The sequence below is a fragment of the Capsicum annuum genome, chromosome 8, assembly GCF_002878395.1.
Source record: "Capsicum annuum cultivar UCD-10X-F1 chromosome 8, UCD10Xv1.1, whole genome shotgun sequence".
Lineage (NCBI taxonomy): Eukaryota > Viridiplantae > Streptophyta > Magnoliopsida > Solanales > Solanaceae > Capsicum > Capsicum annuum.
In genome coordinates this window covers 39163608-39175884 of record NC_061118.1, presented here as the reverse complement: position 1 = coordinate 39175884, position 12277 = coordinate 39163608, and the positions used below count along the sequence as shown (strand labels likewise).

The following is a 12277-nucleotide window of genomic DNA, read 5'->3' as shown; positions in this document are numbered from 1 at the left end:
TCGGATTTGAGCCTTGGGTATAGAAAAAATTCTTGGTAGGGAGCGCTTCCTCCCGAATGGGACCCTACGCGGCGCGAATTCGGATAAGTCGAATTCTAATGCAGGTATCGAACACCGGATGAAAAAAAGTATGGTGGGACCAAGGGATATTAATTTTGAAAAGGTGCTTTTATATCAAGCTAAGTTAGTAAAAAGTGTTTCAGGAACAATTCTTGACATTTTTTTATTCTTTTTCATTGTTGTTATTGGATTTGTTAGGCAAAAAAGATTCTTTTGCACTTGTTATTTTGTTGGGCAAACAACATAAATCTCGACATTCTCGAGCTTAATTACAGAAATTTCGATATTTTGTATAATTACATAAAATCTCATTTTCGAGTCTGTCGAGATACATAATTAGCTTTTGATACGTCCAACGAAGATACACTTTTTTTCTTTTGTAAAGATACGTAATCAGCTTCCGATACGTTTTTTTTTTGGGGGTTTGTCGAGATACATAATACATCCGAAGAAAATATATTTTTTCCTTTATAAAAATACATAATTACCTTTCGATACATTTTTTTGATTCTAGATCTGTCGAGATACATATAATTAGCTTCCGATACATTCAACGAAGATACATAATTAGTTAGGATTTTTGTAATTACTTTGTAAGAATGGGTATTTATGTAAATATGATAAATTAAAATGTATATTTATATTATTTTTTCTATTTTGTTCATTTAAGTTTAAAGTTGGATAAAATGAATGCATCAAAAAATAGTACTTCCACTTTATTTAGAAACCATCAAAATCAACCATTGTAGTACACCAATTATGTAAAGGAAGAAAAGTATTTTTGTTGGATTTTTGCTCTTTTTTTCTTTGTTAAGGGCCCTCTAAATGGCAAGTTGCAAAGTATACATTTTTCAAAATGGAAAGGGTCAAAAAATAATTTTTCAACTATTCGAAATAGGTTAATTTTATAAGCAAACAATATAAATCCCGACTGTTTGGAATTTCATTACAAAATATTCTAACATTTTGCATAAAATTCCCATTTTTGAGTATGTTGAGATACATAATTAGCTTTTGATACATCCTACGAAGATATATTTTTTTCTTTGTAAATATACGTAATTAACCTTCGATATTTTTCTTTCAATTTTGAGTCTGTCGAGATACATAATAAATTCAACAAAGATACATTTTTTCCTGGTAAAGATATATAATTAGTTCTCAACACATTTTTTTCAATCTTGAGTTTGTCGAGATACATAATTAGCTCCCCGGTATATCTAATGAAGTTGGGATTTTTGTAATTATTTTGTAAGGATGGGAATTTGTGTAAATATGATAAGTTAAAGTGTGTATTTATAATATTTTTTATTCATTTTTTTTCTCAAAAATACCCTTGTCATTAGTCAAAAATGATCTTCAACTAGCTAAATAATTTAAAAATAAAAAAAATAAGTCAACAAGTGAACATTGGCATTTGAGAATATTATATTTAGCCCTCTTAGCCACTTTATTAGAAAATATTAAGGGCAAATTTGACTTTTCACATAGTTAACCTCAACTATTAACGGGCGACATATACGAATTTATAAAAGGGCAGTCCGGTGCACTAAAGCTACCGCTATGTGCGGTGTCCGGGGAAGGGCCCCACCACAAGGGTGTATCGTACGCAACCTTACCTTGCATTTCTGCACGAGGTTGTTTCCAAGGCTTGAACCCGTGACCTCCTCCTGATCACATGGCAGCAACTTTACCAGTTACTCCAAGGCTCCCCTTCACAAATACGAATCATTCTCATAGTTATTTTCCTTTTGAGAATATTTAGAAGTCGAATACATAAAGCTAAAATCCTAGATCCACGTGTGACTCAATCTTCAACTACTTGAACTGAAAAGTAGTGTAGAGCCCGAGAAAGGGTTGCATTCCAAAAGGGATGAATCATGCAATGTAGACAGTCTGTCTCGATGCAAGCATCAATGGTTGATTTCATAGTTTAAATCAGTGAGGGTATGTAATCATGTACTATAGACAGTCTGTTTCAACGCGAATATCACTGATTGATTCCACAATTCGAACCAATGATAGATCACGTAGACAACTTCACCCCAAAGGATGTAATCATGTAATGTAGATTGCATGCTTGAATCGAGACAGACTGTCTGCAGCTCAAACCAGTGAGGATGTACTCAAGTAATGTAGACAGTCTGTCCCGACACAAGCATGACTAGCTGATTCCACAACTTGAACCAGTGAGCTATTAAGTCACGAGGAGACAACTTCATTGTTGCTCCAAGGCACCCCTTCAAGCGACGGGCGAGTGATAGTAGGAAGGTCAAAATTTGGCAGGATTCCCAACAACAACGACCAACCCAGTGTATTCCCACAAAGTGAGGTCTGGGGAAGGTAAAACGTACACAGTCCATACCGCTACCTCCGAAGAAGTAGAGAGGTTGTTTCTGATAGACCCCCGGCTCAGGATAGAGAATAGTACACAAGATCGTAGTGAAAATTTGTCAGACATTGTTCAACAGAGCAGCAGTTAGGCAATCCAAATCATGCCACTGTTGGGCATGAACTTGATACTTCTTCATCAATAAAAGCTGTCCAGAAAATTTGTTGTAATCCAGTTAAACAATGTCTGTCGCGGTGGAAACAACAGAAAGGATCCGAAAGAACAACGCCTAAGAAGGTAAAAATGCCAGCATCAACATCATGTACAATAACCAGGTTGCACCAAAAATCTAGCAAAATAAGACATCTTTGTTCTAGGCTATGTAAATTTCTCCTATGGCCTTTAAAGATTCTGTCATGTTTTTTTTCCAAGCCAAACAGTTCACCAAATGGCTTGAAGGATGGTATTCCAAGTCTTCCGCGATTCTTGCATAGTGGATTTTGGCAGGGACCAGGACACACGTAAGATTGACAAAAACATGCTCCACAGCTGAGTCGTAAACTTTAGAATGCAAGAAGAGGCGGCCAACATCTTCAAAGTGCTCTTTGCACAAGGGGCACCAGAACTTTCCTCTTTTGAAGGTTGGAATGAGCGAGAGAAGTCTCCGTAGAAACAATCCAAGAGAAGCGTGAGACCTTCAAAGGTGCCTCACTAAGCAACTTTTTTTTTCGAGGCCAAAGAAATCTGTTGTTACTTGATTCCAGCTTCCTGTAAGAGCCTCCGCCTCCGACTGTGAATAGGCCTTTGTGATGCCCCTTCCATCTAATAGAATCAGAATTGTTGCAGGCTAAAGCTATGTTGCTTAGCAGCAAAAGACATACTCATTCTACTTCCCAATCCTTTATATTCCTTCTAAGAAAAAAGTTCTGTAATTACTATGTTGTTTCTCATTTGCTAACCACATTTGGATCTTCTGACTCTTTGATATCAAAATACTAATCCTAGCCACACCTTGAAATGCAATCACCACAACAGCAGAACCTCCACGGATCCTTCTAAGGAGGGACACAGCTTCTGTGGGAGGAAGAAGTTGGAAAGATGCCACCTGAAATTTGCAGCATAGTACATGAGAGAGAGAATTGTCCAAGACCATATATATGAGGTGACCACAATCCATTCAACCAATGTGAGACTTAACACTCGCTCACACGTCCAGGACCGACAACTAGAGCGTGGATAATACAACACGGAGGCCCGACATTGAGAAACATCAAGAAAGATTGAAGGGTGTGACATAGATATTATGTTAAGAAATGGAATTTGAAACTAACTCAACCCCCCAAAAGTTAACTCATGAAGGAAGGATTATCCAACATTATACACGGAGATTACAACCCATTCCCTCAACAAATGTAGAACTTGACAGTGTGTATGTATATGTTGTTTTATCAAGTCAAGAAAACATAATCTTGTGGAAGGGGTGGTTACAGTTGTTTCCGTATAACAAGCGTGTCACGAGTCTCGTGTCTTGCATAAATACAAGGTAAAGCTATGTAAAAAAACAAACGACCCCAAAAAGATAGATTGTTCAGCCACCCTTGTTTCCTTTCACGTGACACTCTTCTCTTTTTAGTATGTTTCCGGAAGTATGACCCTTTTCTATCTTTAAAAACAATTCAACTTTAAACCTCTTATTTTACCCTCGCTAACATGATTTAATGGCCATAGAAACACCATGGCATGGATAAGACCACAACTTCCAGAGTATGTTTTTCTTTCTTTCACAAACTCCGGCTAGTCAAATAACTTCACATGAAATAAAACGGAGTAGTACACCTCAAAAGTCAGCACATAAGATGAACTTTTCCACCTTAAATTCAATGTCGTATTGTTTGAATCACCTCGAAGTTGTTATGATTTTACTGAAGAATACTTAGCTAAAGAAACAGTTATTTCATACTTAGCAAGTTTATGATTTTAAATACCACAGTTACATCCCAACAGGGAAAAGTACCTCCAATTAATAAAATACACTTTCATTTTCACCAAAAAATCATGCATGTGAAAAGTAAAATAAGATCTTCACTAACTAAAAGACAATTTTTACCATCTCTTTCAGCCGTTGAAGCAGCATAGTCGCGGAAAAGATTCAGCTCGTGAGCCTGCATATTACAACATGAAATATGAGAATCATAGAACATCATTCATGATTTAGATTTTTAACTTAAAGAGGAAACTTAATACTTTGGTTGGTGATTTCCGAACAAGGTATTCATATTACCAATAGGGCTCACCATCAATCTAATTTGCTATAAAAAAGAAAACAGTAGACTGAGAGCATGTAGAATACAAGTGAGCCCAAGAATCATAAATGATAATTCATGTAAATGAATAACACAGTTACCACATAAGTGAAATGATACTCACTTCAGAAGCACGTGCATCAAGAAGTGAACTTTCAGCCAATCGCTGAGTTGAGGCTATGCTGCTGTAGAAACATGTGAAACTGTTACGTCACACAGATACCATGATGGATTTATTTTGAGAAACATGCAAAAGAAAAGGACAAAGAATGGGCTGCACATTTCAAGAAGTTTTATAACGCAGTCAGTGGAAGAATATGTGCAATGATTCAACCAATGTGTCATACTGTCATCTGCTAAAGAGTTTATGTAACCGAATCTCTCACGAGAAAGAATTTTGTGATGCATGAAACAACTTATTTGGTTTCACTAGGTCATCATCAGTCCAAAATTGCTATAATTTATTCTCAATTAGAATAATCTGAAAGTTTCATATTCTATTTGCAAATTAGAAGAAGCTGAAAATCTGATGAACTAGCCAAGCATATTCTAACAAACAGCTGGGGTTTGATGCACAAACCACAAACCACATCATATATTTTCTAGACTCAATTATGCATTTCTGCCTTGGAGACATAGAGTCAATTTTTGAAATGGAACATAGAGTCAATTACCAAAGCAGATTTATCAGACAGAACAGAATGAGCAACATCTTTTGCACTTGTTGTAAGTATTAACCAATATTTATGGATTTTTTATCTTTGGTCAGTGGAGCAAAGGAAGTCGGGTTATCAAGTGAAAACTTCTTTTTTTAGGACTTAGGAGGTTTCTGTTAAGTCAATAAAACTCTATTTTCAATGTTAGTTTTTTCTTCTTTTTCTAGTTTAACCAAATGTAACATGAAGAATTAGCTTCCTATTCCATATTCTTTATAAATGCGCCTTTCTATTCCATAATTGGTGCAACTATAATTTGAATCTTATCTTAGAATAGTTTGAAACTATTTAAGCATACATGTTTACTACAACTCAATTTGTTTATTCCTAACATTTGTGTTTAGCTGCCAGCATTGAGTTTGGAACCTTTAATAAACTGCTTCTCTTTTGCATTTTTTTTTTTTTATAACCATGGTGTCCGGCCAGCTTCTCTTTTGCTATTTTTAATACGCTGAACTGGGTTATGTTGGCCCTTCACCACCTGGGCCTTACTTCTACGGTCTACCTATTCTTCGTTTATTTATCACAGCTCATTCTATTTTTATCTTCTTTTTTTGTGATCAAACTCGACCTAATTTCTGTAAAAATTACACAAGGTGATATAGGATACCCATCCACGGCATCAAGTAACCATACAGGAAAAAAGGGAATTGGGTGGATTTTTTCCCATGATTCAAAGTCCTTTTCAGCTATTTCAGATTAAAACAATGAAAAGAGAGCTCCTTTCAGATTAAGAAGAGGTGAAAGTGTGTAAGTCTGTAAGAAAAGGGAAAGGAGCTCTCTTTTCATCGTTTGAAGATAATGGAAAACATTAATCTATGAATTGTCAATTTGAAGTATTTCAAAGTCATGATTGGGCAAATATTGTGTAATATTTAGTTGGGAGTTCACTACAGGGGTTGTTCTTTTCCAAATTTCATGATATAGAAATATCAGTTAGCCTTCTTTTTCAGCCTTCTGATGGAAAAAGATTTAGAGCATTTTGTATAATAAACAATGTGGATGACAGAAAATGATCCGATATCGCAGCAGCTACCAAAGTGAGTGGAGAGTAGCTCAAACATGGAACAGGAGAAAGGGAAAAATGAGCGCACCTCTGATTTACTTGCGCATTTTCTTCACCTTCTGCAGTAAGTTGACCTTTTGATACATTAGTCCCTTCAGGTGACTTAGCAATCCGGTTATTAGTCCTGTAGGTAATATAAAGAGTTGTGTTTGAATCAGAAAGATCTTTCAAGGAAAACATTAACCTTAGCAGAAACTCAAGCGAGCAAATGTAAAGATATGCTAGACAAAATTTTTCAAAGTTTTTTCTGCATCAAGGAACTTTGGTCACTTAAAAAGTTAAAAGAAAGAAAAAAAAAATGGAAACAACTTAACTAAAACAGTTTGATACTGCCAACAAACACAAGAAAAATTCAATTTCCTACGACGAATTGGAATGGCCAGCCTGCATTACGAAACTGAGAGGGTATGATGTACGGAGACGTAAGGGGCCTTTGCGAGGTAAGGAGGCTGTACATGATAGATTCTCGGCTCAAAAAAGGAGTATCTGAAACCACATATTATAGAAGAACTATCAAATATCGAAATTCTCACAATTAAATGCTTACTTCGTCATAGCTTAGTGATTAACTCCAAAAATCAAGTCAAAGCTAACCTAGCTTTCAGACAAAATTGAACAAAGAAGGTAATAATAACAAAGAAAAGATGACTAAGTAACAGTAACGCAACAACCCATAGCGGAAAAGATGAATATAGATCTAAGATCTCTCTTATATTTATAATCTGCATAATAGCGCAAGAGCTACTAAAGCTTGGTAAATACCTCATTACTTGCCACCTGAGTAATACAATCATATTGACATATCATGACTTGCATTTAGAACTTCAGTTGAGCACTACTGATCGGTTGCAGCTGTGGAACATGAATAGTCTTGCCTGATGAGGCAGCCAGTCAATAATCACCAGTAGTCCTTACATGAGCACGTTCCATGAGAGAAGTGGTGGAAGCGCTTAATATCACGAATAACTATTTCTCGGTTTGTTACAATTGACGCCAACTTCATAAACTCATGGCAATCTCCACAGATGCTAAGATTTTTAAAGATCCTGACAGTTTTATTCTTACTGCTGCTAACGAGAGCAAACGCTAGAGCTAGCCTTTCACTATGATGTGAAAGGTTGTCTATCTTTTCTTTGTCTGAGACATTATGAAGCACATGGTTTGTGTTTGGAATATATCCTGCAGCAGTAATTCTCGAAGCCAGCTCCTCCAACTTTTTATGGATATCCTTTAACCTAGGATGTGAAGCATCCTGAGATAAGAAGACATGAACTTGATTATCAATCTCAAGCCAGCTACAACCAGGTTCCTTTTTGACACCATGCCTGGACATTAGTGCTCTAACCTTCGAAACATCAGCCCACCTGCCTTTTGCTGCATATATATTGGACAACAATATATAACTTGACTCTGCTTTTGGATCAATTTTGAAAAGTACGGTTGCAGCTTTCTCAGCCAATCCCACATTTCCATGAGTCTTGCAGACTCCAAGAACAGTCTCCCATATCAAGGCATCAGGAGCAAGCTCCATACCCTCAATGAAGTGTTCCATTTCATTAAATTTGCCTGCACGGCCAAGGATATCAACCATGCAAGCATAGTGTTCAATTGAAGGAGTGATACCAAAGCCATTTTTTATTGAGTCAAAATGCCTCCTTCCTTCTTTGACCAGGCCCAGATGGCTGCATGCAGAAAGGACAGCAATAAAGGTAATCCCATCAGGCAGAATGCCTTCACTTAACATTGTTCCAAATGTTTCCAACGCTTTTTCATCTAGGCCATGTTGGGAGTAGGCATATATAATTGTGTTCCACAGCACTGTATCACTGGATGCCATGTTCTGAAATAGAGACTCAGCATCTTTGATACATCCACATTTGGCATACATGTCAATTAATGCACTAGCTACATACATATCACTGAACTGCCCAGACTTCATTGCCATGGAATGCAACTGCTGCCCATTGTCTAGGCTTGCTACACGAGAACAACCTCTTAGACAGCTAGAAAGAGTGAACTCATTGGGTTTAATTGCTTCCCTTTGCATCTGATTGAAGCATCGGAAAGCCTTTTCTCCTTGATCAGACTGCACATAACCTGAAATGACCACTGTCCAAGTGAAGACGTCTTTTTCACTCAGTCTGTAAAAGATCATTTCTGCATCATCCAACTGCCCACACTTGGCATACATATCAACCAGAGAAGTTCCGACATATATATTGCCACCAAGGTTAGCTTTAACTGCATGGGCATGCACTTGTTTCCCCAGACTAGCATCTAAGAGGCTTGCACAAGATCTCAGATTGCTGATCAGAGTGTACATATTTGGCCTCAAACCTTCTACAAGCAATTGCCTGAAGATTTTAGGCCCTTCATAAGAAGTTTCATTATTATGGAATCCAGACAAAAGGGAGTTCCACGAAATTATATCCCTATTATTCATAGAAGAAAATATACGATGCCCATCTAAAACTGACCCAAATTTCATGTACATTGCAATCAATGCATTACTTACAGACTCTTCAGAGTCAAAACCAAATTTGTAAACACAAGCATGGATACTTTTGCAACAACTTAAATCTACTGAATCAGCTGCTGCACTAACAACACTAGCTAATGTAAATTGGTTAGGCCTCAAACCTGACTGCCTCATCAAGCAAAAAAGCTGAATAGCTTCTCTCTTCTGTCCATGCTGATCAAGTCCAGTGATCATTGCAGTCCATGCCACAGTGTCAGGATTTTTAGTCCTTAAAAACACTTTCAAGGCATCATCTTGCAGACCACATTTATTATACATATCTACAAGACCACAGCTTGTAAAATCATCAACTTCGGAGCCAATTTTGACCAACATTGAGTGGATAACTTGACCAGCTCTTAGATTAACTGAACTAGCACAGCCCTTTAAAATAGTAGATAAGGTGTAATTACTAAACCTCAGCTCTGAATCTGACATCTTGGAAAACAATCTCAAAGCCTCCTCTCCTTGACCAGCCTGCACATACGCATTAAGTAAAACATTCCACGATACTGAATTCTGCTCCGGCATGGAAAAGAAAACTTTAACAGCAGATTCTAATTCACAGCATTTAGCATACAAATCAACAAGAGCAGAACCAACATAAACATCTGAAAAGGCTGCACCTTTAACAACCTCAACATGTAGTTGTTTTCCAAACTCCAAATCTAAACACATTGAACAACCCTTTAAAACCGTAGCCAAAGTAAACTCGTTAGGCCTAATGCCTTCTCCCCTCATATCACGAAATAAACAAACCCCTTTATTACCATACCCTTGAGCTATAAAACCTGCTATCAATGCTGTCCATGACACAACATCTCTCGTCGGAATCAAATCAAACGCATTCCTCGCAAAAACTAAATCCCCACATTTCGAATAGAAATTAATCAACGAAACCCATAAATGAGAATCTGGTTCTACCCCACACCTAATCATCTCACCATGTAAAGCTTTACCTTCCTTCAAACATAACTTACCAGCATAATCTTTCAGCATTTCAGAATACCATTTAATCTCCCTTTTCTTGCCCTTCATCAAAAACCCACCATCATCCTTTTCAACTAACCACTTACGACCATATTTCAACTCTTTAGTAAACAACCTCCTAGACCCAACAGAATCTTGAAAGTTTGGGCTTTTTTCAACTGATGAGCAATCAGCAAACCCAACAGAATCTTGAAATTCACCCAAATCAACCAAACTCTTCTTAGCACCATATTTCAACTCTTTACTACTCAACCTCCTAGACCCAACAGAATCTTGATAAGTTGGGCTTTTTCCAACTGCTTGTACTGCTGCAAATCCAACAGAATCTTGAAAAATTGGTTTGCTTTCAACTTTACACCCAACAGCACCTGCTTGTACATCAGCAAACCCAACAGAATCTTCAAAAAAAGTTTTTTTTTCAACTGTACACCCAACAGAATCCTGAAAAGTTGGGTTTTGTTCAACTACTTGAGCAGCAGCAAACCCAACAGAATCTTGAAAAGTTTGTTTTTTTCCAACAGAATCTTGAAATTTTGAGCTTTCTTCAACTGCTTGTAAAGCAGAAAACCCAACAGAATCTTGAATTTGTGGGGTTTTTTCAGGGCAGTTTTGTCCAACTACATGTGCAGCATTACATGATAAAGAGTTAAAGTGAAGTGACGCATTACATGCTTGTACTCGTGCAACATTACAGTGTTGAGGTTCGTTGCGGCATATTATCAAACGGTTTCTAGGCAATGGATAAAGAGTCGAAAAAATACCACGAAAAATCGGTGGATTACGCATATGTGCAGTGAGAAAATCGATTTCCATCAATCAAGAAAAACAACAATAGCTTCAATGGCACTTTCAGCAGCAACCATATTCAAGGGCTCAAAGAGATACGAAAGAGATGAGTTTTTTGCTTTTGTTTTTTTTCCCTCCTTGAAAAACAGAATAGAAGGGGGAGAATCAACTTAATTGAGACATTAGGGCATCAATGTGGTTAGTAACTGTTAACTAAATATTTAGTTTGAGGTATTAGTTATTTTTAAAATTATTTATTGCGGAGGACACAGATTAGGGTAGAGGGTTAGGGGGTGAGAGTGCGTCGGTAGTAGCAACGGAGCTTCTTTATTTGTGTTGGAAGTTTCTTGTTCGTAGTGCTAAGTGATTTTTATGGTTTCAGATAGATAGTTTTAGTATTATCTTTTGGCTGTAGTATTATTTTGTGGCTAACGGTGTTAGTTTCTTTTGCATATTGTACTAGTTTATATATATCTATGTTTTGTGTTTGTTATAATGCTATTGGTACTAAGCTGGGGGTTCATAGGAAACAGTCTCTCTACTTCACCTGACATAGTAAGTACACTTTATCCTCCCCAGACCCTACTATGTGGGAATACACTGAGCATGTTGTTGTTGTTGTGTCATTTATATCATAGGTGGGAATATACTGGGTATGTTATTGTTGTTATTGTGTCATTTATATCATAGTGATAGTATAAATTATTCAATATTTATGGTGGAATAATTAATTTCGGAATAGTTAATTATAGAATTAATTATTCTGGGATAATTTATTCCAACCAAACAACCCCTTATTATGGGATTGGTTATTTTATCTCACCATATGTACAGGATAACTTATATTACTATGATGTAAATGGTGGGATAAATAATCTGGAACTAACTAATACCTCTAATCAAACACGAGATTGTAACACCCCGTATTTCCCTAGTATAATCTAAGCCCCTATACATGAGTATTCATATATAATTTTTTTTAAACACTCATTATTTTTTAGTTTAGAGCCTGCCATTGCGTAGGAAATTAATTAACTTTCCAACGATATAAAATTTACCTAAATCCGATAACCGAGTAAGAAGTTATGGTGATTTTAAGTTTCAGTAGCAAAACCCCATCATTTTAACCTTTAGCGCATCGCGGAGCAGGCCAGTCTCCCATTTGGCAAATTTCAGTAAGGGTCCGCAATCCGGTGCATCGCGCCATAGGTCAACTTGACATTTGTCCTTTTCCAGTGTCGAAGCACGACATCATTGCGTCGCGATGAACTTTGAGGTCCCAATCAGTGAAGGACCGCGAATTCCCTGCGTCGCGCCACGAGCCAGTTTCCCAGTTGTCCGATTCTAATGACACGGCGCGATAGCACCGCATCGTGGAGCAGGCCAGTTTCCCATTTAGCTAATTCCAGTGAGGGTCCACGATCTTGGCGTGTTGCGCCATAGGTCAACTTGACATTTATCCTTTTCCAGTGTCAAAGCGCGATACCACCTCGTCGCGGTGAATTT

The 12277-nt window shown here is 37.2% G+C and overlaps 1 protein-coding gene and 1 long non-coding RNA gene across 3 annotated transcripts; both read right to left on the bottom strand.

Moving 5' to 3' along the window:
- Positions 1-3412: 3412 nt before the first annotated feature.
- Positions 3413-4803, bottom strand: LOC124886385. Its single transcript, XR_007043487.1, has 3 exons — positions 4637-4803; positions 4500-4554; positions 3413-3497 (listed from the first exon to the last, which is right to left on the bottom strand). It is a non-coding gene; the product is annotated as an uncharacterized LOC124886385 (long non-coding RNA).
- A 30-nt stretch (positions 4804-4833) lies between these two features.
- LOC107846586 (pentatricopeptide repeat-containing protein At5g04780, mitochondrial) lies at positions 4834-11072 on the bottom strand. 2 transcript variants are annotated; one of them, XM_016690940.2, is made up of 3 exons: positions 7240-11072; positions 6506-6601; positions 4834-4880 (listed from the first exon to the last, which is right to left on the bottom strand). In XM_016690940.2, exon 1 carries the CDS (start codon positions 10796-10798, stop codon positions 7376-7378), a length of 3423 nt encoding a protein of 1140 aa, XP_016546426.1. In that variant the 5' UTR covers positions 10799-11072; the 3' UTR covers positions 4834-4880; positions 6506-6601; positions 7240-7375. The 2 variants fall into 2 exon arrangements, with proteins under 2 accessions (XP_016546426.1, XP_047250387.1); XM_047394431.1 differs by lacking the exons at positions 4834-4880; positions 6506-6601 and adding an exon at positions 6626-6963.
- Between the last annotated feature and the right edge of the window lie 1205 nt (positions 11073-12277).